Genomic DNA, 22,036 nt, shown 5'->3' on the forward strand with positions numbered 1-22,036 from the left:
TTCATTTTTTTTATAGCGCTACTCATAGTTTACTCACACTCAGTTTTCTGATCTGCATGGTACACATTCTTTGTAGCAGGCACATTAAACCTCTGCACTGTGTGGGTAGCAGGAGTGCCCATGTGAGTGTACGGTGAGCCATGCGACAGTGTGAGAGTAGGGTAAGAGGAGTGACTGCAGGGTGAGTGAGGTGACCATATGAATTTGGGTGCGGATGTAAGTGCAGAGTGGGACGAATGAATGTATGGTTAGTGGGGGGCTTATTTGAGTGAGATTGCAGATTGAGCAGTGAGGGGGACAGGTGAGTGAAGTGTCACATGAGTGCAGTTTGAGTAGTGTGCTCGTGTGACTGCAGGGTGAGGTACAGGGTGAACAGCGCAAGTGCATTGTGAGTGCAGAGTGATCACTGTGAGTGCAGGGTAAATGAGAATGGTGTGAGTGCATTGTGATCGTAGTGAGTGTAGGGTGAGCATGAAAGTGAAGGGCGAGAATGAGGAGCGAGTTGTCTGAATGCAAGGTGAAATCTCAGACACTTGAAGTAACTCAGCATGTTATTGAGGGCAGTGTAGGGTTTCAAATGTGTTAAACTATTGCTATTATGGCAGTAACCAGGGATCAGGGTGGAGGAAATAAATAATGTGCTGATCCTGAAACAAACTCCCAGTCTTGTGATTAGGGTTGCCAGCTCATTATTTCGATGTCCCAGGCGGTACAAAAATATGCAGTCACCTAAAGCTGTATTTTTAGTACTGGTCTGTGCATACTTTGTACAGCAAATATCAATAGAAAGAACTTTTAAGTGTGTTCTAGGGCTGCCTGAATGATCCATGACTGATAATAAAAGGGAACAAAGACAGAAAAGTCACATTACAAATTAATACATACTTCTTTATTTATAACCATATTTAGTATCAAGACAAGCAATTTGCAGGCTGTTTAAACAACACATGGCTGGCTGGCATTTTGTGCATCTGCCTGTGTAATTTTAAAATAAACTTTGTCTCCTTTCTGGGAAGAGCTAACCATCCGAAGAGGGAGTTAATTTATAGAGCTGAAATGCTTCAGCTGCAGTGGGAGGCAGGACATCTCTTCTGCTTAAACTGAAAGCAAAGAAACAGTCATTTCAGCTGCAGCGGGAGGCAAGGAGTCTCCTCTGCTATGATATTGAATACGAAGGAACTGGACTTTCTGTTTGTTTGCTTTCGGTTTTAGCAGAGGACACTTCCTGCCTCTCACTGCAGCTGAAGCATTTCAGCTCTATGCATTTATCCCCTCCAGGGATGGTTAACATGACAAAAGCATGGGCACGTCATGCCCCATCGATTTCCCCTCCTCCCCCCCTTCCAACCATACCGGAGTTCTCCAAGAAGACTTGCGAAGCAGGGATCAAAGGTAAGATCTGAGTAGAGTGCGCACCCCCCCCTGAGATGGTGTTGCTCCCCCCCCCAGGGGGGCACGCCCCACAGATTGAAGAACTCTGCTGTGCAGAGAGAGGGGCTTTGGCTACACTCCACATGTTGACATCCTTCAGTACATCATTTAATTAGTAGGAGGTTCTGTGCTTACACTGAAAAGAGTGTTTGTATTGCGTTTTTTACTTTGAGGGAAAGATTATGCTCATTGCAGCAGGATTGTGTTGGCTATCATGGTAAGTCAGTATTCAAATGTCACAAATTACTGTAGTAGGCCATGGTTTGATGTTGATTACCCCCTCTGACAAATCCTGGGCTAGAAGACTTTGGATGTGATATTCATTGTTAGGCCTGCTTAGTAGAGACAGTATTACTATTCCCACTCCAATCTGAGCAACAGTAGGGAAAGCATTGGCCTTCAGTGAAATGTAATCTTCCCACTCCAGTCTAAAAAATAATAGGGAAAGTATTGGACTTCGGAGCGGTTACATTTACTGTTCCTATTCCAAACAGCACAACAGTGTAAAAACGACTGGCTTTCGAAGGGTTAAAATTTGCTATTCCTACTCCAGTCTGTGCAACTGCAGAGAAAGTGTTTTCAGAGGGGCTAAAATACTATTCCGACTCCAAACAGCACAACAGTTGGGAAGGTGATAGATTTCGGAGGGGTAAACTATACTATTCCTACTCCAGTCTGTGCAACGGTAGGGAAAGCGCTGGACGTCCGAGGGGTGAAACATATACTTCCCACTCCAAACAGAACAACAGTAGGGAAAGTCTTGGACTTTGATGAGATTCATTTTACTATTCCTACTGCTATCTAAGTAAACATAGAGAAAGTACTTCACTTTAAACACATTACATATGTGAGTAACCCCATGAATGTAGAAACAAAAATCCACTACTCTTAATATAAAGGTATTAATTGCATGAAAAAGATTTCAAAAATGGAAACAATTAATGTCATAATTACTAGTCAATAATTATTGATTAATACATTGTTATTAAATTAATAATTTCCCACCCTATACCCCTCCAAACCTAGCAGCTCCCACCTACAAAATAACAACAAATAAGTATTCCATGAGTTACATATTAAAAATCAATTTAATATTTGATGGATAATTGATAATTGTCAATTAAATATTACTTAACCTCTCATACTATATCCCTACAAACCTAGCATCCCAAAACTGAAATATACTTCATATAAATAAGTAGTCCATATTTTGCATATTTAAAATTCAATTAAATAATTTACAAATAATATTTAATAGTTAATCAATTATTACTTAATTAACTTCCTACTCTATACCCCTACAACCCTAGCATCCCACAAAAAATAAGAAAAATAATCAGCATTCCATATTATACATAATTGTAAATCAATTAAATAATGAACAATTGGCAATAAATTGGTAATTATTTCTTAACTAAATTCTCACCTAGACCCCTACAAACCTATCAGCCTGCAACTAAAATATATGCAAAATAAATATGATTCCATAAATTACATAATTAATAATGAAATAATCAACAATTAATAATTGTTAATTATTTTATTAACTTCCCACCGCATACCCTTACAAACTTAACAGCCCACAAATAACATATGACAAACATAAATCAGTATTACATAATTTACATAACAAATATCTTATAGTTAAATAAAGTGTATTAGAAAATTAATAATTATTACTTAATTAACTTCTCAACCTATCCCCTTACAAATCCAACAACCCGCAACAGCACAGTAAAATACCAATATACATTAAATAATACATTCTAAAACAATTACAATTACATGGTATAATGACAAAAAATAGTAACATTTATATAAACAATAGTAACACATTAAATTATCAACTAAAACTTATTCAAATAATAAAAAAATGATATTTCTGACCACTACTCAAAATATCAAAACATCAAAAGTATTTAAAATGATATCACTTACCTCCTAAAACGATATACTTCTCATCAGTAGTCTTGCATCACGATATTTATGTATCATGATATTTTTTTTCCGATGTATATATCTCCCGATATTTCCAACTCTAAATTTTATACAAACACTGAGGAAACCACAACTCTGACAGGCCACAGTACATTTCAGATTGCTGGCAACAAAAGATGGGGGGGGGGGCGGGGGGGGGGCATGGCTATACTTATCTTAGCCCCTTTCGTGTTTGAGCATGTCTCCTTAGTCAGCCCTGGGGTTCACCTTACGGTAGCGTCTACTCCATGGCTTTGCTTCCTGGAGTGCCACTGCTCCTACTATATCAGAGCCCAGCTGGCAGAAAAACTCAATGACTAGTCTAAAGGATAGTGAAAGACTTTTATTAAGCTTCTTTAGTTATACTGTGATTCATTTCACGTTTCACCAGCAGAAAAAGCAATTCTTGTGTTTTTAAGCACTTTCTATTTCCTGCATTTTTCCTATAAAAGAACTTCAATTCAATCTCATGGTGTGTCATTGTCAGACTGTTTGCCTCTTCCATAATGCCCTTCGGCAGTTCTTCACTCCAACAGCTATTGCTATTCCTTGTCCTTCTATTCTGTCAGGACAACTACACAACATATAACATAAATAGCATGCAAAGGGCAGAGTCTCACCTTTCCCATGACCTTCTCGTCCTGGGTCCCTGGGTTGTCAGAATAATAAACCCATTTCTGAAAAAACAGTGTTAGGTTAACTGACATCTCTAAGTGACATTTGTCCGGGTCATCCAGTCCTGAATAAAGTCCAAGGCCCTATGGCCATTATCATTTACCTACTCACTTTTCGGAGAGGATTGAAAACTTGGCTCTTTACGCTTTAACCCTGTTCTCCTATTTCAAGTTCTCAGAGAATTAGTGGTCAGCACCAGGACACTTTCGGGTAATTGCAGCACTTAGAAATAGCCATAACATAACATTTAGAGATTAAAACTGGTGAATTGTATATAGGGTGTAGGATTATTATCTCCATAGGCATCCCATTCCCTTATTTCTTAATCATTCTAGGAACAACACGTGTAAAGAGATACCTAGGTGGTCTGTGAAATTTTTATTCTATGACCCCGGCAGGACAATATCCAAAGTGCTCCCTGATATGGTAGAGCCCGTCCTGGATTTTAGGGACCAGGATGAGACCTACTAGTCCCTCCCTCCTACCATTTGTTGTAGATACACAAAGAAAGATCCTTAGACATACATAGTGGACATAAACATGGCATGTAGCAACGCAGAACACAGTACTCTGAAACTGTTTATGTTCTCTGGTGTCACGCCTCCCCTGATCAAGGTATTGGCTGTGCTTCAAACATGAGCTCCTCAAGCATGAGCAATAATATGATGAATAAGTACTTACAGATGTGTGGCACGTGTCCCCAGGGAATGACTGGGCCAGTCTCTAGCTTTGAGATGGAACCTCCTTCCTCTCAACTGTAGAAGTTAACAGTCACGTGGAACTGTGAAAATGATCAGGGATTTGTGAGAATCCTCTGGTGTGAGGTCAGGGTGAAATGGATGTGGAGAAAACACCTAATGTGGTTTGCACCACTTTTTGTGGATTCAGTGGAAATATTGTAAATGTATGTCAACTATAAACCGAACATTTCTACATTTGTCTCAAGACTTTGTGAGCCAAAAAACATGTTGCTGAAATATGGGTCTTGGAAAAAATATTTGACTTAGCTGATTTAGCAGAGCTTGTTTGCCTATTTTAACTAACTTTTCAATGACCATATTTGTGACAGCAATGCTTTGAAGTCTCACTTAAAGAAAAAGCCTAAGGGCTTGATTTAGATGTTGGTGGATCTAGTCCCGCCATCGCTTCTTTGACTATCTTCCCACTAGCAGGTTTGGCAGTCTGCCTCCCTGTATTTAGATGTTTGCAGGCCTCTGGATGTAAGACCGTTGGAGTACTACCGCCTCCACCCAGATCTTGTTTCTGCATTGAAGACGTCAGAGGCAGAAGCGGCTGTCCAAGGGAATCCCGCCACGAATACCGCCATGCTGATTACGAGAGGCAACTCTGACAGGGAAACCTCAAAACTCAAGTTGGTGGGATAGAAGGAAAAGAGGTGAAAACATAACCTTTTTCAGGTTCCCACATCTGTTTCTTTCTTGAATGCCATCGTTCAGGTCCTTCCTGTGTTGCTGCTACTTCTTTCTCGGCTGTCTTTGATACTGTCCATCATATGGTTTTGATCAACCATAACAGGGCACTGGGAATCAGAGATCCAGCTATTGGATTGCTCAAATCTTTTCTATCAGAAAGGGAACAATTTATTGCCATGGATAGCTATTCTCATAGTTCCTTTTCCTTTCTGTGCGGGGTTCCTCATGGCTCATCATTAAGCCCCACTCGTTTTAACCTGTATGTCATGCCCCTTGCTGCCCTTATTGGGTTTCTCAGTTATACCAAAGACACTTAGATCATTGTCTCGGTATCTGTAAACCAGCAGGATACTGCTACTGATTTTTGCAACTGCATGCAACAGATAAGTCATTGGAAAATTAATAACAGTCTGAAGTTAAACTCCAATAAAACAAAGGTATTGCTTCTTAGCAAAAACACATCCTTCTGGTCCCCTGACTGGTGGCCAGCGGAAATAGGTAATTTACCCACTCTCATATCCAAAGTGTAAAATCTTGGGATAATTTTCAACGATCAACTGTCTTTTGACAAACAAACCAATGCGATGACATCCTCATCCTTTTTCACTCTAAAGATCCTGAGAGAGATATTTACTTTTATTCCTTTGGAATTTAGGAAATTAGTGATTACTGCTCTCATCCTTTCAAAACTTGATTATTGTAATGCTCTGTATATTAACTTGCAGAAGCGACAGCTCAATAAACTACAGATTTTGCAGGTATTCCCGAACACCAATCCATCTCTCAGGCCCTAGTTCAATTTAATTGGCTGGCAGTGCATAAGCACATTGATTTCAAGGCTTTTTGTACAGCTTTTAAGGCCCTGTATGGCATGGGCCCAGTATAGCTACAATAGAAATGTATTTGGTACACTCCCCCAAGAGCCCTGTGCTCTGCACTAGCACATAATCTGGTTGGTTGTCACTAGATTTAGGACAGTCCACTGGGGAGGCAGAAGATTTCTTCTTGGCACAGTTTACCTTTGGAATGCCATGCCATTACATCTGAAATCCTGTACATCTCTGTCTTCTTTCAGGAATAATCTTAAGACTTGGCTTTTTAATCTTAGTTAGCCTCCTTTTGTGTCTTTCCCTTTTGTTGTTTCTGGTTAGCTCCATGATGCATCAGGTTATATGTCCACGCTCTATAAATCTTATTTCCATTCCATTCACCATGAAGATCAGCAACACCGTTGTCGCTGGAATCTAAGGTGGGCTTCAGTATCACTTGTCTCACTATGAATCGTATGGTAACATCTGATTTCACCTGGTGTATTTTTTACTTTGCTCTCACATGCAATTTTTTATGTGTCAAGCATATGTGTTCATCTTACAACGTATAGTGCTAAAATGAACACACCTGTGTTAACAAATACAAAAATATTTATTTGGTGGTGGTTTTGGGTGTTGTGCTTATGGTGTCTGTGGGTGTACATTTAATTGTGTGTATGTTGATGTTGTGCAATGCTATATGTAAAAAAGGGAAATACACATTACCTACATCTACGTTAGAACACATGCACAACATATATGTGTGGTAAGAAAATGATGAGTAGTACTTACCTCTCTCCACACCACCAGAGAACCTCACTCCATCAGGACCTCGCCAGCACAACACGGACATCAAAATCTACTTGACACAAACCCGCCGGACTGACGGTGACGGAGTACTGTTAACCAGCAGAGAAGACCGCCACCACTGTTGTACACTGACTATAGCCGCAGCATCTAAATACAGCAGACAGACTGCAGTCAGCTTGATGGAACACTTGGGACCGCCTCTGTGGTGGGACGAAGGTAGTCCCTTCAAGATCTAAATCAGGCCGTAAGTAAGTGTGCAATAAATCATGTATTGCTTTAATGCTAAGGTAATCTTCTGTTACCTTTTTGAAAAAACTAAAGACTAAGGGTCTGATTATAGGTTTGGCAGGTGTGGGACTGCCCTGCTCCCACACCGCCAAACCTATGTGCCCCACGACCACTAGATCACAACTTTTTTCATCACTGGTGGGTGGTTCTTTGGTGGTCCCACAGCGGTGCCTATAAAAAAAGGCACCGCAATAGGAACGCCAAAGCAAGTTCCTGCAGGTCATGGACTATTAAGTCCATGCCCTGCAGGAACCGGAGGTGCATGCAGACATGGGGCACACCATGTGCCCCCCCTGCATGTATACCCTGGTGCAGAGGCAAAAGGGGGCTTTGTTTCTTCTCCGCCACCGTTTTCATGGCAGGCTCACCATCATGAAAACTGTGGCGGAGAGGAAACTCATAATATGCTTGTGGGGCTGCAGTGGCCCCTCCAAGCATATTCCGGCCTCAATCCCATCTCAACACCACCAGGGATCGTGGAATTCTGGAGACAGCAGTGTTCTCATGGAGGCCTGACCGACCTACTGGTTTAAGGGCGGTCGGACCACCAATCTCATAATAAGGCTCTGAGTAAAACTACTTTCATTGGCTAACAATGTATGTTTTTGGAATGGTTCTAAACTGACATGATCCAGTTTTGTGGTACTATTTTATCACCATAACACTTAAGAGTCTATGACAGTACTATGGCCCAAAAGTTAGATTATAAACTCTGATCGGATGTGTGACAATATGCTCCTCAGCATATACCATCATAGCAATTTGATGCTGGGAAGGTACTAGTCAAATACCTTACTATTTCATGGCAAATGAGAATTCAATGGCGTTTAGAGGAGAAGTCGTGCAATCCTGGAGACACAGAATGCAAAATCCTGACTGTAGATTTTGGAAACAAAAAATTGAGACATTACCTCATATGCTGCTGTCCAGTCTTCTTAATCGAATGCAAAATGGTTCTAGCACCAGTTTTCCACAACTGAGTATCTGAACCTGTAAAGCTTAAATTGTTATTTGTTATACTAACACTGAAGGAATTCTAATAAGTAGCTTTGTGAAATTTATTAATATAGTTTTTAAAGGGCTGGTTAATCTGAATGAAATTCACTACTTGCTTTTATATTTTTATAAGAATTGGTTTAAATACATTGAATGGTTTTACTTGACTATTTATAAATGTATTGTATTTATTGCTCCACAGCATTATTTACAACCTGATATCTCCCGTTAGGGCAGTGCATTAATGATTATAACACAAGAGCTCTTTTTGTAACCAGACCCCAAGGGTTTGGTGTTCTGTGTGTAGAAGGTAACCATTCCTACTCTGTTGCCATCCACAAAGGGGACGCATTGTAAGTAGGGATCATCCCTTAGTGGTATCGATGATTTGTTTGGCCATGCAAGCAACTTTTGCTCTTCTTCATTCCAGAGTAAATCTGTTTTCCCTTTTACATTTGAACTCTTAGTTGCATTTATGTAAATGTGCCAATGTGCCACCAAGGAGCCTTGAGCTATGGCCCTGGTGATGGTCTTTATCGGCATGCATGGGGTCCATATTTTGATGTCTTGGTTCCAAGCAACAGGAAGTAAGAGACAACCTTGTAGGCATAACTATGTGATCAATTATCATTTTTTAGGGTACTCCCCCAGGATTTTGTGGAGGATTATGATTTGCAGTTGTCAAGCATCAGGTATATATGAGCAGCTCCTCAATGTTGTTGGCTGCTGTGGTCTAGATACCTCCAAACGTTCTGGAAATCTAATTGATGATAGACTAGATATTCTATGCTGTAGGTGTTTTTAGACATGATGCATGTTCTCTCCATCCAAGTACATATTTGGAAATGAGATTGAATCATCATTCCCTAGGTGCACAGACTTGTTGTCTGTGGACTTATTTATCCATGAAGAAATGACAGCTTTTTTCAGAGGCTCTGAGACTTTCCTGTTGGAGAGATGTACTGATCATTGCAGTGACGCTGAAAACCATGGTAGCAATGCGGTGTTTTGTTGTAGAAGCTGAGCAAGGCCTGGCTGTGTGGCTTGATTTCACCAACTGTTGTGAGTAATGTTTTACATTTCCTGTTCAGAAATGGAGAAATTTCATTTGATTTAGTGTTGTTATTGGGGGTGAAGGTTTAAAATTTAGCTCAAAAGTCCTTCGAGAAGTTCTTTATATCGATACTGAAGAAATAAAAAAAACTTTCCCTGTGTTCAAGGGTGAAAAGAGGATCATTTTGATTGGTTTTGGCTCCATCACCACACAGGATGGGATTGATTTGGTTGATTGCATTGAAACATTTCCTATTTATTTGAATATGCAACATAACCAACATCAAGGAATGGACTGGATATATGCGTTTCAATGTAGCACAACGGGTAGGAACAGTAAAATTATACAATTCTAGTCCCTGGACATCAATATCAGGAAATGGCTGGGGTAATAGATAATATCAAGAATGAGAATCAACTACTATCTCTAGTTCTTCACATGGAGAAAGATAGGAAACAAGTAGAAACTTGGAAAAAAGTTCATAGTTCAGCATCTCAGAGCAACCGATGCAATCAAGTTGTGGTATTCCAGAACTCCCATTGAAGGGCAAATCTTGAGAGAAACATTTCTTATATTCTTACATTTCGGGCAAATAGTCCATGTGTTCCAAAGCCCAAGGTCCTTGTGACCTGTAGCTCTGTTGATTAAATTGTCCAAATCACTGAAGAGGAGGGGTTCATGGCATTGAGGATAAAGGAGTGACTCAAAAGCCTGGGAAGAACTATGAATATTCCGGGCTGGATCACTGGAACATTAGGACAAACATCACTGGCCAGAAAGTACAATGGTTTTCAAATCATAACAAAAAGCATGGGGTGGTTTTGATACTTATACTTAATCCAGAGATGGTTGCAGAGTTCTGGCTTCATTGCTTTGTCAGATGTGACCAACCAGCTGCATATCTTGCAGCATGTGCATTACCTGTTTTTTTTGTTTTTGCCAGTAATGAAACTATAACGCACAGGTCACATACATTGTGTCTGAATGTGTATGAAACAAATTAAGCAGCGCTACAGGCAGTAGAAGCTGTGACATGCAGATCACACAGAGACCGCCATGGCAGGCTTCGCTTAGCCACCTAAGCTACATTTTTCAAATCTGACTTAATATGTGCTATACCTTATGTTGAATTCCTACATGGTTCCATTCTAAAGTACCCAATAAAAATATTTTTTTTAGAGCCGGTTGTATTGCACTTTTGTGTACAACTTAAACTTCGGCCAGCTCATCGCACAATTCTAGATAATTTGTTGCACAAATCAATAAATGTGTGTAGCATTTTTGTTAACAAAATGTATAGAACCAGGCATGTTACAATTTGCTATTATTTGTTCTCCCATGGCATCTGCTACCGACAAGGAACATACACATTTGCTTCCTTCTTTGGTATGACTGTTCTAGGAGGTTTGTGGTACACTGCAAAAAAGATTCTTCTGCTTATTTTTCGTTACAACAACCGTACATATGCATGTTGGCGAACCCTCCGAATTATTTGCAATGGCAAGGCGCAATGTGCTGCTGGTAGCTAAGTATATGGTAAGATGGAACTTGGCAACACCAGAAACTTTTGCTTTTCATCTAAACCATCCTGAAAGTCCACAACACTTGATCTAGGATAAGAGAATTGCTGTGAAGAAGACAAGGAGTAGGAGCTACAACAAATGCAAGGATGTTCATTTTTTATCAAACCCCCCAGCTTATTGCGAAATAAACAAGGACATTTTGTGGCACACTTTTGAGGTTTTAACAGTATTTTTTAACTACAGCTCATTAGTTTTGCATAGTTTTGTTTTGGATTTTAAATTTAAAGTATGAGTCACCTTAGTAGAAGATTTATAAATGCTCTGTAATCTATGTTTAGGCCTGTGGGAATGCGCTTTCCACATATTTGTATACGTACACATACATGCACATATATCCCCTCAGCAGCCTGTACAATAAAGAACAGTGTGCACCTTCACTTGCCAGTGGTTTTATTATGTAATACCCCACTTCTTGAATGTGGTCATATGCAATACAAGCCCTTTGCAATAGACAGTCCTGCATAAAAAAGCACTATGTAATCTGTTTGGAAGTGTACACTGTTATTTCTTGCAAAGATTCTGTGGGGATACGGAAATGGGCATCAGCCCTGACATTGCCATGAGGTGGCAAACGTACCGGGCAGCAGCCATGGTGGACATATTATATAGAATTGTTAAGCTAAACTGAACTATATCATTTTACGACTGGAAAATATATATCTATAGATGGCCCAGTAGAAGCCTCAGGCTGAAACATGCAGGCCAATTTTTGCTGCACAATGTATTTTTTGGAAATTGCAATGAATTGAAATAAAGGAAGCTTCTCCACTTTAACGAGTTGTGCCGCTTGCTTCTTCAGCCTGGAGTTCAATGCAGTGGAGGGAACCAGCTTGGACACAAGTAGCTGTAACATATGTATGTATTACCTAGTGGCAATTGCCGACAGGTAGTTATAGTTATGACCATGTTTCCAAATGAAAAGCATTTTTGACTGCCTGTAACTTGGTTGCCGTTTGACAAATCTTCTCAAAATTTCCCAAAGAGTGCATCAGTGATTCTTGTTGCACAATGAACGTTTTGGGGTGATCCATCAAGTGGAGGACAAGCAAAAGGGAAGGTCAAAAAAAGTGCATTTCCCATTTTAATTCCCATAGGAGCTTTGAACACGACTGCAGCCCAAACCGCTGTACGGAATTGCACCAAATTTGGCAGAAAGATAGATTTAGTTACGCAGATCATGGTTTCTATTTGGTATAAATCCATTCAGTAGTTGATGACAAATGTAAGGAAATCCAGATTAAGATATCTGCGATTTCGGCTAATTTGCAAATAATGGCAAGCTCGTGCAGTGATATGCAGAGCTCTGATTGGCTGCCAATACTTCAATCAGGAAGTTTTGGCAGTCATCTTGGAACTCAGCTTCAGCAGAGTCCCACAAAAATGGAAAAAAAACAAAAAGGTAGCAGGGTGCAAATACCCTAACCCCTAGCCTTGCTCCTGGGACTCTTGGCAGAGCAAAAAAAGGATTTTTTTTTAAATGCTGCAAATTCACGAAATTTGTGAATTCAGGGCAAAGAAAAAACCAAGTGCAGGCTCCCGTGATTGTTTTTTTATTGTAGCCACTGGGTGGGCCGGGGGTATTGGGGTTGAATAAAATATTGGAGGGGGCATGTGGGAGCCCCCTCCAAGGGCTTAAAAAGGCCCCTGGGACCGCCACCTCTCTGGGGCTAATTTAATAGTAAGGGGGGGCCAAGCGGACCCCCTCTGGGCCCCGTGGACCACCACCTCCCTGGGTCTACTAATTACAAATTATAAAGAGGGCTGCACAGACACCCTTTGAGCCCCAGGGACCACCGCATCACTGGGGCTCCAAATAAAATGCTTAGAGAGGGTCTTGCGGACTCCTCTGAGCCTTGGAGACCACCACCTCTATGAACCTATAAATAACTTGACTAAGTCGGCCGTGCTGACCCCCGTGCCCTGCAGACAACCCCCCTGGATTTAATTTTTTATGAAAGAGCGGAGTCACCTGGCCCCTCCCCCTCCCGGGCTGATCTCGGCCCTGGGGACCACACCTCCCTGGGGCTGCCCATGCAAACAGAAGGCTGGAGGCCACAAAGCCCCCCTCTTGGAACTATATATGGCCCTTTTGAATGGCACTACACATACAGACACTCACACAACCACTCAGTCACCCATACAGCCACTCATACAACCAGTCACTCATCCATACAGCCACTCACACAGCTATACACTCACCCATACAGCTACTCACACACAGACATATTAACCTATACAGACACACATACACCATCACTCACACATACAGCCTCTCAAAAAAGCCCCTCTCAACCATACAAGCACTCACACACCCACACAACCACTTACATACTCATTCACACATCCACACAAACACTTCCATATCCTCTGACTCACCCATACTCACTCTCCAATACAGCCACTCACACACCAACTCACTTAACCAAACACCCATTCAAGCAGCCACCTTCTTACCCATACACCCACTTACACACCCAGTCACTCACACAGCCATTCAGATACCCACTCAAATGCCCATACTGTCACTCACACACACTCATCCACCCATATAGCCACTCACATACCTATATGGCCACTGACACACCCACTTATTCACCACTCAGCCATTCACACAACCACTCACTCATGTACACATCTACTCACACACCCACTTATACACTCATACAGTCATTCACACACCCACTCACACACCCATACAACTACTCGCACACCCAGTTACACACCAACAAAACCACTCATACACCCATACAACCCCTCAGACACCCCTCACCCACCCATACAACCTCCCACACACCTATAGTGCTAGTCAGAGACCCACTCACTCATCGATACAGCTATTCAGAAACCCACTCACTCACCCATACAGCTACTCATAAACACACTTAAACACCCATACAGCCATTGAGACACCCACCCATACACTGATACAGTCATATAGCCACTCAGATCACATATGCTAGAAATAGCATCACTCATTAGTAGTGCAACTGGTATACTAATCTAACTTTTGTAGTTGGTTAGTATATATATTTAACACTCATACACTCTTAGATAACACGTACACTCATTTGATGATAACATAACATGTGTATTTGTAAAGTGCATGTTCACCCCCAATGGGGTATCTTGGCACTGAATAACAGATGTTTATTGTTACCCAACTCAATGGTACTCATTTGATCAACCTCAGATAGGATGAGAGGATGAGGGTACCCGCCGGATTTGAACCTGTGACCATGAGGTTGAACACAGACCCCTGCAGTGGATGCATTAGTCCACTAAGCTACCAGACCCAGCTTGATGATGTCATGAGTGATGTCACTGACCATGTCATGAGTGATGTAATATGTGAGGTCATAAGCAGTGCATTGCAGGGGCGTAAGTTATCATTAGCTCAGGTAAGTACTGTTGAATTTCACTGGTATTGTATGAGTGAAAACTGAGCCTAACAACCTGTAACGTTTGTTTTTTCATTGAATATATTTATATAGTCACTGAAAAAACAAAAGTTACAGGGATGTTATAATACATCACTCATGACATGGCCAGTGACATCACGGATGACATTACTAATGCCAGTGAGTGTATTTTCTAAGAATTTATGATTATTAAACATATATGCTGTAGTACTACAAAAGTTAAATTAGTACTACTAATGAGTGATACTACTTCTTTCATATATTATGTGAGTGACTGTGTGTAAGCATGTGTGAGTGACTGGTTGTGTGAATGGCTGTATGGGTGAATAAGTGGGTGTGTGAGTCGCTATGTAGGTGAGTGAGTGGCTGTGTGAGTGGCTGTATTGGTGAGTGAGTGGGTGTATCAGTGGCTCTATGGGTGATCGAGCAGCTGTGTGAGTGACTGTATGGGTGGGTGACTGGATGTGTGAGTGACTGTAAGGATGAGTGAGTGGGTGTCTGAATTGCTATATGAGTGAGTGCTTGGGCGTATAAGTGGCTATATAGGTGAGTGATTGGCTATTAGAATGGGTGTTTTGTTAAGTGAGTTGGTGTATGAGTGGTTGTATTGGAGATTGTGTCTGTGTCAATGGCTGCATGGGTGAGTGAGCGAGCAGATGTGGGAGCACTTGTATGGATGTGTGAATGAGTACATGGTTGTGAGTGAGTGTGAGAGTGCTTGTATGGGTGAGTGAGTGGCTATATTGAGAGACTGTACGGGTGAGTAAGTGAATGTGTGAGTATCTTTATGGGTGAGTATGCAGCTATGTGAGTGGCTGTGTGGGTGAGTGACTGAGTATATAAGTAGCTGTATGGGTGAATGAGTGGCTGTCTGAGTGCCTGTATGAATGACTGATAGGGTGAGTTAGGGACTTTATGGGTAAGTGGATGTATATGTGTGAGTGCCTGTGTGGGTGAGTGACTGAAGATGTGAATGGATGCATGGGTATATGAGTGGGTATGTGAGTGACGGTATGGGTGAGTGAGTAGGTGCATGAGTGTGTGTAAAGGTGAGTGACTGATTGTATGATTAGGTTATGGGTAAATGAGTGGTTGTGTGAATGGCTTATGAGTGAGTGAGTGGGTGTGTGAGTGGCAGTATGGATGACTGAGTGGTTGTGTGTGTGTACTTGTATAGGTCTGTGAATGGATATGTGAGTGGTTGTGAGGTTATGTGAGTGGGTTTATGAGAGGTTGTAAGGGGTGTGAGTTGGTGTGTGTGTGGTTTTGTGGATGATGTAATCAGTGGTCATTAGTGATATCATTTGAGATGTCATCAGTGATGTCACTGACCATGTCATGAGTGATGTTATATGTGAGGTCTTAAGCAGTGCATTGTGGGGGCATACGTTATCAGCTAACGATAACTTCTGAAGTTCACTGGTTTTGTACAAATGAAATCTGAGCCTAACTATATCGACCCTGTAACCTCTGTTTTTTCCAGTGAATTTCTAAGGTTGTAACTAATTATATTTCCTAACTGTAACATCCCTGCAACCTTTGTTTTTTTCATTGCATTTCTAAGGTTTGTTTAATTCTATTTCCTACCTATAATGTCCCTGTAACCTTTGTTTTTCAGTGAATATCTAAATTTTTAAATATTATTTCCTAACTGTTACCCTTGAGAGTGAGTATGTGAGTGAGTGCATGAGTGTCTCAGTGGGTGTGTAAGTGGGGCATGAGTGTCTTAGTGGGGCTTTGAGTGGGTACATGAGTGTCTGAGTGGGTGCATGAGTGTCAGAGTGGGTCTGAGAGTATCTAAGTGGATTTGACAGTTGCCTATGAGTATGTCAGTCAGTATGTGAATGACTGCATGAGTGTCTGAGTAGGTCTATGAGTGAGTATGTGAATCTCTGAGTGGGTATGTAAGTGGATGTGTGAGTCTCTAAGTTGATCTGTGAGTGGGTAAGAGAGAACATGAGTGATTCTGTAAATGGATGCATGAGTGTCTGGATGGGTCTGTGAGTGGGTATGAGAGTGTCTGAGTTGTTCCGTGAGTGGGTTTCTGAGGTTCTGCTCATTCTCTGCTCATTTTATACCTTTTTCTGCTCAATTCTGATCTTTATTATGCCTCTGTCTACTGATTTCTGACCTCTATTTTGCTACTTTCTGCTAATTCCTGACTTCTATTTTGCCTCATTCTGCTCATTTCTGATCTCTATTTGACCTCTTTCTGCCTGTTTCTGATCGCTATTTTGTCTCTTTCTGCTCGTTGCAGGCCATTATTCTGCCTCTCTCTGCTTGTTTCTGATCATTTTCTTGCCTTTTTCTGCTTGTTGCTGATCTGTTTTGTCTCTTTCTGCTCATTGCTTACCTTTACTTTCCCTCGTTCTGCTTGTTTCGGACCTTTATACTGCCTCTTTCTACATGATTCAGACCTTTATCTTGCCTCTTTCTACTCGTTGTTGATCTTTATTTTGCCTCTTTCTGCTCATTGCTGACCTTTATTCTGCCTCTTCCTGCTTGATTCTGACCTCTAGTTTGCCCCTATCTGCTTGTTGCTGACCCTTTTTGGGGTTTTTTCAGCTAGTTTCTAACCTCTATTTTGCCTTTTTCTGCATGTTGCTGACCTTCATTCGGTTTCCTTCTGCTCATTGCTGACCTTTATTCAGCCTCTTTCTGCTCGTTTCTGACTTTTATTCTGCCTCCTTCTACTTGTTTCACACCTTTATCTTGCCTCTTTCTGCTCAATGCTGACCTTTATTCTTCCTCATTCTGCTAGTTTTTTACCTTTATTCTGCCTCGTTCTGTTCTTTCCTGACCTTTAGTCAGCCTCTTTCTGCTAGTTTCTCTACTTTATTTTGCTTCTTGCTTCTGGTTTCTGACCTCTATTTTGCCTCTTTCTGCTCGTTTCGCATTTTTATTTTGCCTCTTCTTACTTGTTTTTCACCTTTATTTTGCCTCTTTCTGCTCATTGCTGACCTTTATTTAGCCTGTGTCTCCTCGTTTCTCACCTTTATCTTGCCTCTTTCTGCTTGTTGCTGACCTTTTATTCTTCCTCTTTTTACTCCTTTCTGACATTTATTTTTCCTCTTTCTGTACTTTTCTCTGGGACTGTGGGGGAGCATAAAGCCCCTGTGGTTTTAGCCGGCTCCCTCCCTGGGAGTGGCGGTCCCCAGGGCCATGTATGGCTCCAGGAGAGGAGCTGCGCGCCCCCTCCTTCTATTTGCACGGGCCTCCCTGGGGATGTGGTGGTCCCCGGAGCCGAGAACGGGTCAGTGGGGGGCCGAATGGCCCCCCTCCTCCTTATAAAACAAGAAAGCCCTGGGGAGGTGGTGGTCCTCGGGGCGCAGGTGAGTCAGCACAGCTTCCGCACCATATTTACATGAGCCCCAGGGAGGTGGTGGTCCCCGGGGCATTTTGAAGCCCTTGGATGGGGGCCCAATGTGCCCCCTCCTGTTTTATAAAAATAAACGCTGCATGCTCCCGGGACTTGGCCCACCCCGGGGCTTTAGTATATATAAGCGCTGGAGCCGGCGCTTGTTTTTTTTCATTTTTGCTGCAAATTCAGGAATTTCGTGAATTTGCAGCAAAATAGTATTTTTACATTTTTTGTTTTGCCCTGCCGGGGTACCACTGGAACCCCAAGACCAAGGCTTGGGGGTCAGGGTCTTCCTACCCAATCCCCTTTTCTTTTTCTTTATAATTTTGTGTGGGACTCGGCGGATGCCAAGTCCTAAAACGGCTGCCAACACGTCCTAGTTGAAGTGTTTGCAGCCAATCAGAGCCATGCATTTCCCTGCAGAGCTCATTATTATTAGCGAATTAGCTACAATTCCAGATATCTAAATTTGGATTACCATAAATTTCTCAACAACCACTGAACAGATTTACACCGCATAACTGAAAGCGTGATCTGCAAACCAAAATCTACCTTCCTGCCAAATTTGGTGTAAATCCGTCCAGTTGTCCGGGCTGCAGATGTGTCTAAAGCTCCTATTGAATTAACAACGGAAACACTTTTTTTAAAAAAAAATCTTTTGCCACGCCTTTTTCTCTGCTCCCACTAGACGGAGCATCCTGCAACTTTCCATGCACAAGACTAGCTATGACATTTAATTTTTGGAAACTTTTGTGCCGATTCATCAAACAACACCAAAGATATAAGCAAGTCAATAAACGCTTTTTCTATGGAAACATGGTCTTAACTATAGCTATCTACCGGAGACCGCCAGTAGGTGATATATATTCTTCCAGCTATGGAATACAAATATAATTGTGTGTGAATTCATATCACAAGACATAAGCCTGTGAAACAAAAAAGTGACCAAATCCTCAGAAGCCATTCTTCTAAAAACCACAGCCACGAGGAGGTTTTAAAAGGTGAACAGTATTCGTGAGAACCCACATTTCTGCACAACCCAAGAATCCAGACCTTCCTGCCTCGGACACTGACTACTACCACAATTTATCACTAAGACCCAGCTGTCTCGTGCACAGTGGGCATTTTTTGAGGGGTAACCTGGAAACTACGTTCAAGATTGCATAATGCTAAGGGCCAGATGTAGGTGGCCAAATAGCGATCGGTAACGCTGAAATTAGCAGAATTCCAGCGTTTGCAATCGCTATTTGGCAGCGAGCAATGTAGGTGAGTTTAAACCTACTAGCAAAATAAGGAATTGCAAAATTGCGATTCCTTATTTTGCTCTTGCATTTAAGGAATCGGAAATTGTGATTCCTTAAATGTAATGTAAGTAGCACAAAAGTAAGTGCACTTTAGCCTTAAGGAATCGCTAATTGCCACCAACTTTAAGTTGGTGGTAATTAGAGATTTCCTTTAAAGAAGCACTTTTTTGCTTTTTTTAAAGAGCCTTGTGGCACACATTAATGCCCTTAAGGCATGTATGTCTGCCACATGTGCACACATGCACATTTCAGGGGTGCAACAGGGTGTCCTTTTGACACCCTGGCACCCTTGAAATAGCGGCTGCTATTTGCCATTCTTTAATAGCGAATCGCTAATAGTGACAATCTTCCCTTTCATTCCTATGGGCCTCCTAGCCCATAGAAATGAATGGGTACATATTCCTTATTAGCTAATCTCAATTTGCGATTCGTTATTAAGGAATGTTAAGGAATCGCTAATATTTTAGCGATTCCTACCTACATTCAATTTTGCGAGTCCCTAATAGCGAATCAGTAAAATTCGCTATTAAGGATTCGCAAATTTGATTTTACCTACATCTGGCCCTAAGTAACGTAGTTTTAGAAAATGACACAGGTGCAACCAAGAGACACATCAAACAATAAACTGTAGATAGAGGGAACTTTATGAGATTTCATTCTGTACCATCCTTTAGCTTGAGAAGATGGAAAAACACTAGTCAAAAGATAGCTTTTCATATGTCAAAAGAATTCTATGCCGAGAACTATACAAACATAAAAGTCCCTGATTTTAATCTGTCGCTAATTATGTCTGCCTAAAACCTCGGTCCTGCATATTAGTCGCAAATATGTTTTCGGAACTAATCTTTATACCATGATGTACTATGTTGCCTTCTGTTTTCAGTATCCATTAATGTCATGTTTTTATAATTTGATCTGTGTTCACGGAAAATGTTTGTGGCAAACGCCAATAAATTCAATCATAGGTTGTGATAAACTCGTATTTCTAAAATGTGAAGCTCGGCGCGCCTCAACCCAAGTGGCGTTGAGTAGCGCGTTTTGTTTTTCATAAACAAGGCACGCGTTCTTTTACTTACCTCCACACAGGTCTTCTCTGCGACGGAAACTTCCTGTTTCGAGGCCTCAAAACCGAGGTGGGCAGCCAGGGCCAGGGCGAAGAGACATTTGCCGAGAGCCATCGAAAAGAAATCTCGCACCCCCGCTGCAATCCGGAGTGTGTGCTTAATGCGGCATTGCGCCCAGCTTCGGTGCAGCGTCTGGTGTCGGAGGTACCAACAAAGAAGAAGGAAAAGCAGAAGCAAGCAATGCCCCTGAGAGCAGAGATCGGAAACAGTAACTGGAAGTAATATGCTAGTTTATTTTCAGCAGAAGGGCATTCAAAACTGTCTACAGGATTTCTATTGTCATGTGCTTCAAATCCTAATTGAAATGTGATGTTTGGACCAAGTTTAATCTTTGATCGAGTTTCTGTCTGTCTCAATGTTTTTCTTTTTTTCCAAATGTCATGAACAAAGAGTGTGTTGTCCATATAAACACGTTGTTTATCGGTGTTACTGGTAGCCATAATCAGTTCTGGGCCAGGGGTTTTAATGGTAAACCGTGCATACGCGGAAAGAAATCTTAAAACATCCCCCAGAGCATCGTCCTCGCGTGAATACATCTTTTTCTGGAGTAACAGCATTCACAGTAGCCTTGCCTTTCAAGGACTGAGTGGCATTTACACCTTAATGAAGTGGACTACCGTGTGTGGCCGCATCTCATTACCATGCCCACAAAGCTAGCGGAGCAGACATTTGCTGCCCATCAAGGGACATCTTTATGTGGTTAGTGGAGCAGTTAGCAGAGCATTGAGGACATCTGTCCCACACCTGCCTACAATGACCCCCCTGGAGCACCTGCATTACCATGGCCGGGAGGCACGTGCATGCTTTGTGATGACGTACTGTACTTTACCCAACTTGCTTATTTATGAATAATGGCATAAATGCACCCACCACATGTGGCAATATTATCAAATGATGTCATAATCTCTGTGTAGCAAGATGGGGGCTGAGGACTTATGTCATTGATCAAAAGCCTAGGGACATTCAAGCCACAGCAGCAGGATGAAACCTACAGCCCAAACAGATATGCCAATCTATGAGTCGGCTGGGGGAGCTGCAAGCACACATGAAATGCCACCTGTTCAGTTTGAAAAAACGTTTCTGCAGCCGAAACACGGTGAAGTGGGAAGGCACCACAACATTCTGTATGCTCACGGGTACACTATGAATAGGCCACATACGGCATGGTACGCAGAGTTTTGCCATTGTGCAGAAAACTGACCTCCCATACTGCACATTGGCCGTATGGCTGTCAAGGTACACGCGGCCACCTATCCACCGTGCCAGGTAACAGACCTGTGGAGCATATGGATGTCACTGTAAGAAGCAACGTTGTACAGGTTAGGGAGCATCACCTCATGTCTTGGTCAGGCTCCAAATATAGCCTACATGTGAGTGTCCCATTCCTTGATTCAAGATTGTTCTGAAATTGTCACTGTTGCACATACAGGCTGTTGGAAATTGGGTTGCTAGTTGAGGGGGTAAAACCCAGCTCAAGCAGCAACCAGAATCTGTCAGGGAGGAACACAAGCAAACCTCAATTTAACCTGTACTTAACCATCTGGTAGTATGTCACAAAGCAGTCAGGTCTAACTTAGAGGCAATATGTAAAGTATATGCAGCATTTGAAACAGTGATAAAGTGAAAACACAACACAAGAAAAATGCTGCACCAGTTTAGAAAAATAGAGTTAATTAAAAAAAAATCTTTGCTACCAAAACGCCAAAATACCCAATCTACAGAACCAGAAATATGCAATTTTAAATATTTAAGTTAAAAGAGTGCCTAAAAGT

The 22,036-nt window shown here is 41.7% G+C and overlaps 1 protein-coding gene across 1 annotated transcript in view; it reads right to left on the reverse strand.

Annotated features, from left to right (window-relative positions):
- The window catches only part of CD180 (CD180 molecule), a 92,934-nt gene extending 72,514 nt beyond the window's left edge, over positions 1-20,420 (reverse strand). Inside the window, exon 1 of the mRNA XM_085640735.1 lies at positions 20,217-20,420. Within this exon, the coding sequence (XP_085496861.1) occupies positions 20,217-20,318 (102 nt within the window). The 5' untranslated portion in view covers positions 20,319-20,420. The remainder of the gene's footprint in view (positions 1-20,216) is intronic.
- Positions 20,421-22,036: the final 1,616 nt, after the last annotated feature.

This window comes from Triturus cristatus, chromosome 2_1 (assembly GCF_964204655.1).
Source record: "Triturus cristatus chromosome 2_1, aTriCri1.1, whole genome shotgun sequence".
NCBI lineage: Eukaryota > Metazoa > Chordata > Amphibia > Caudata > Salamandridae > Triturus > Triturus cristatus.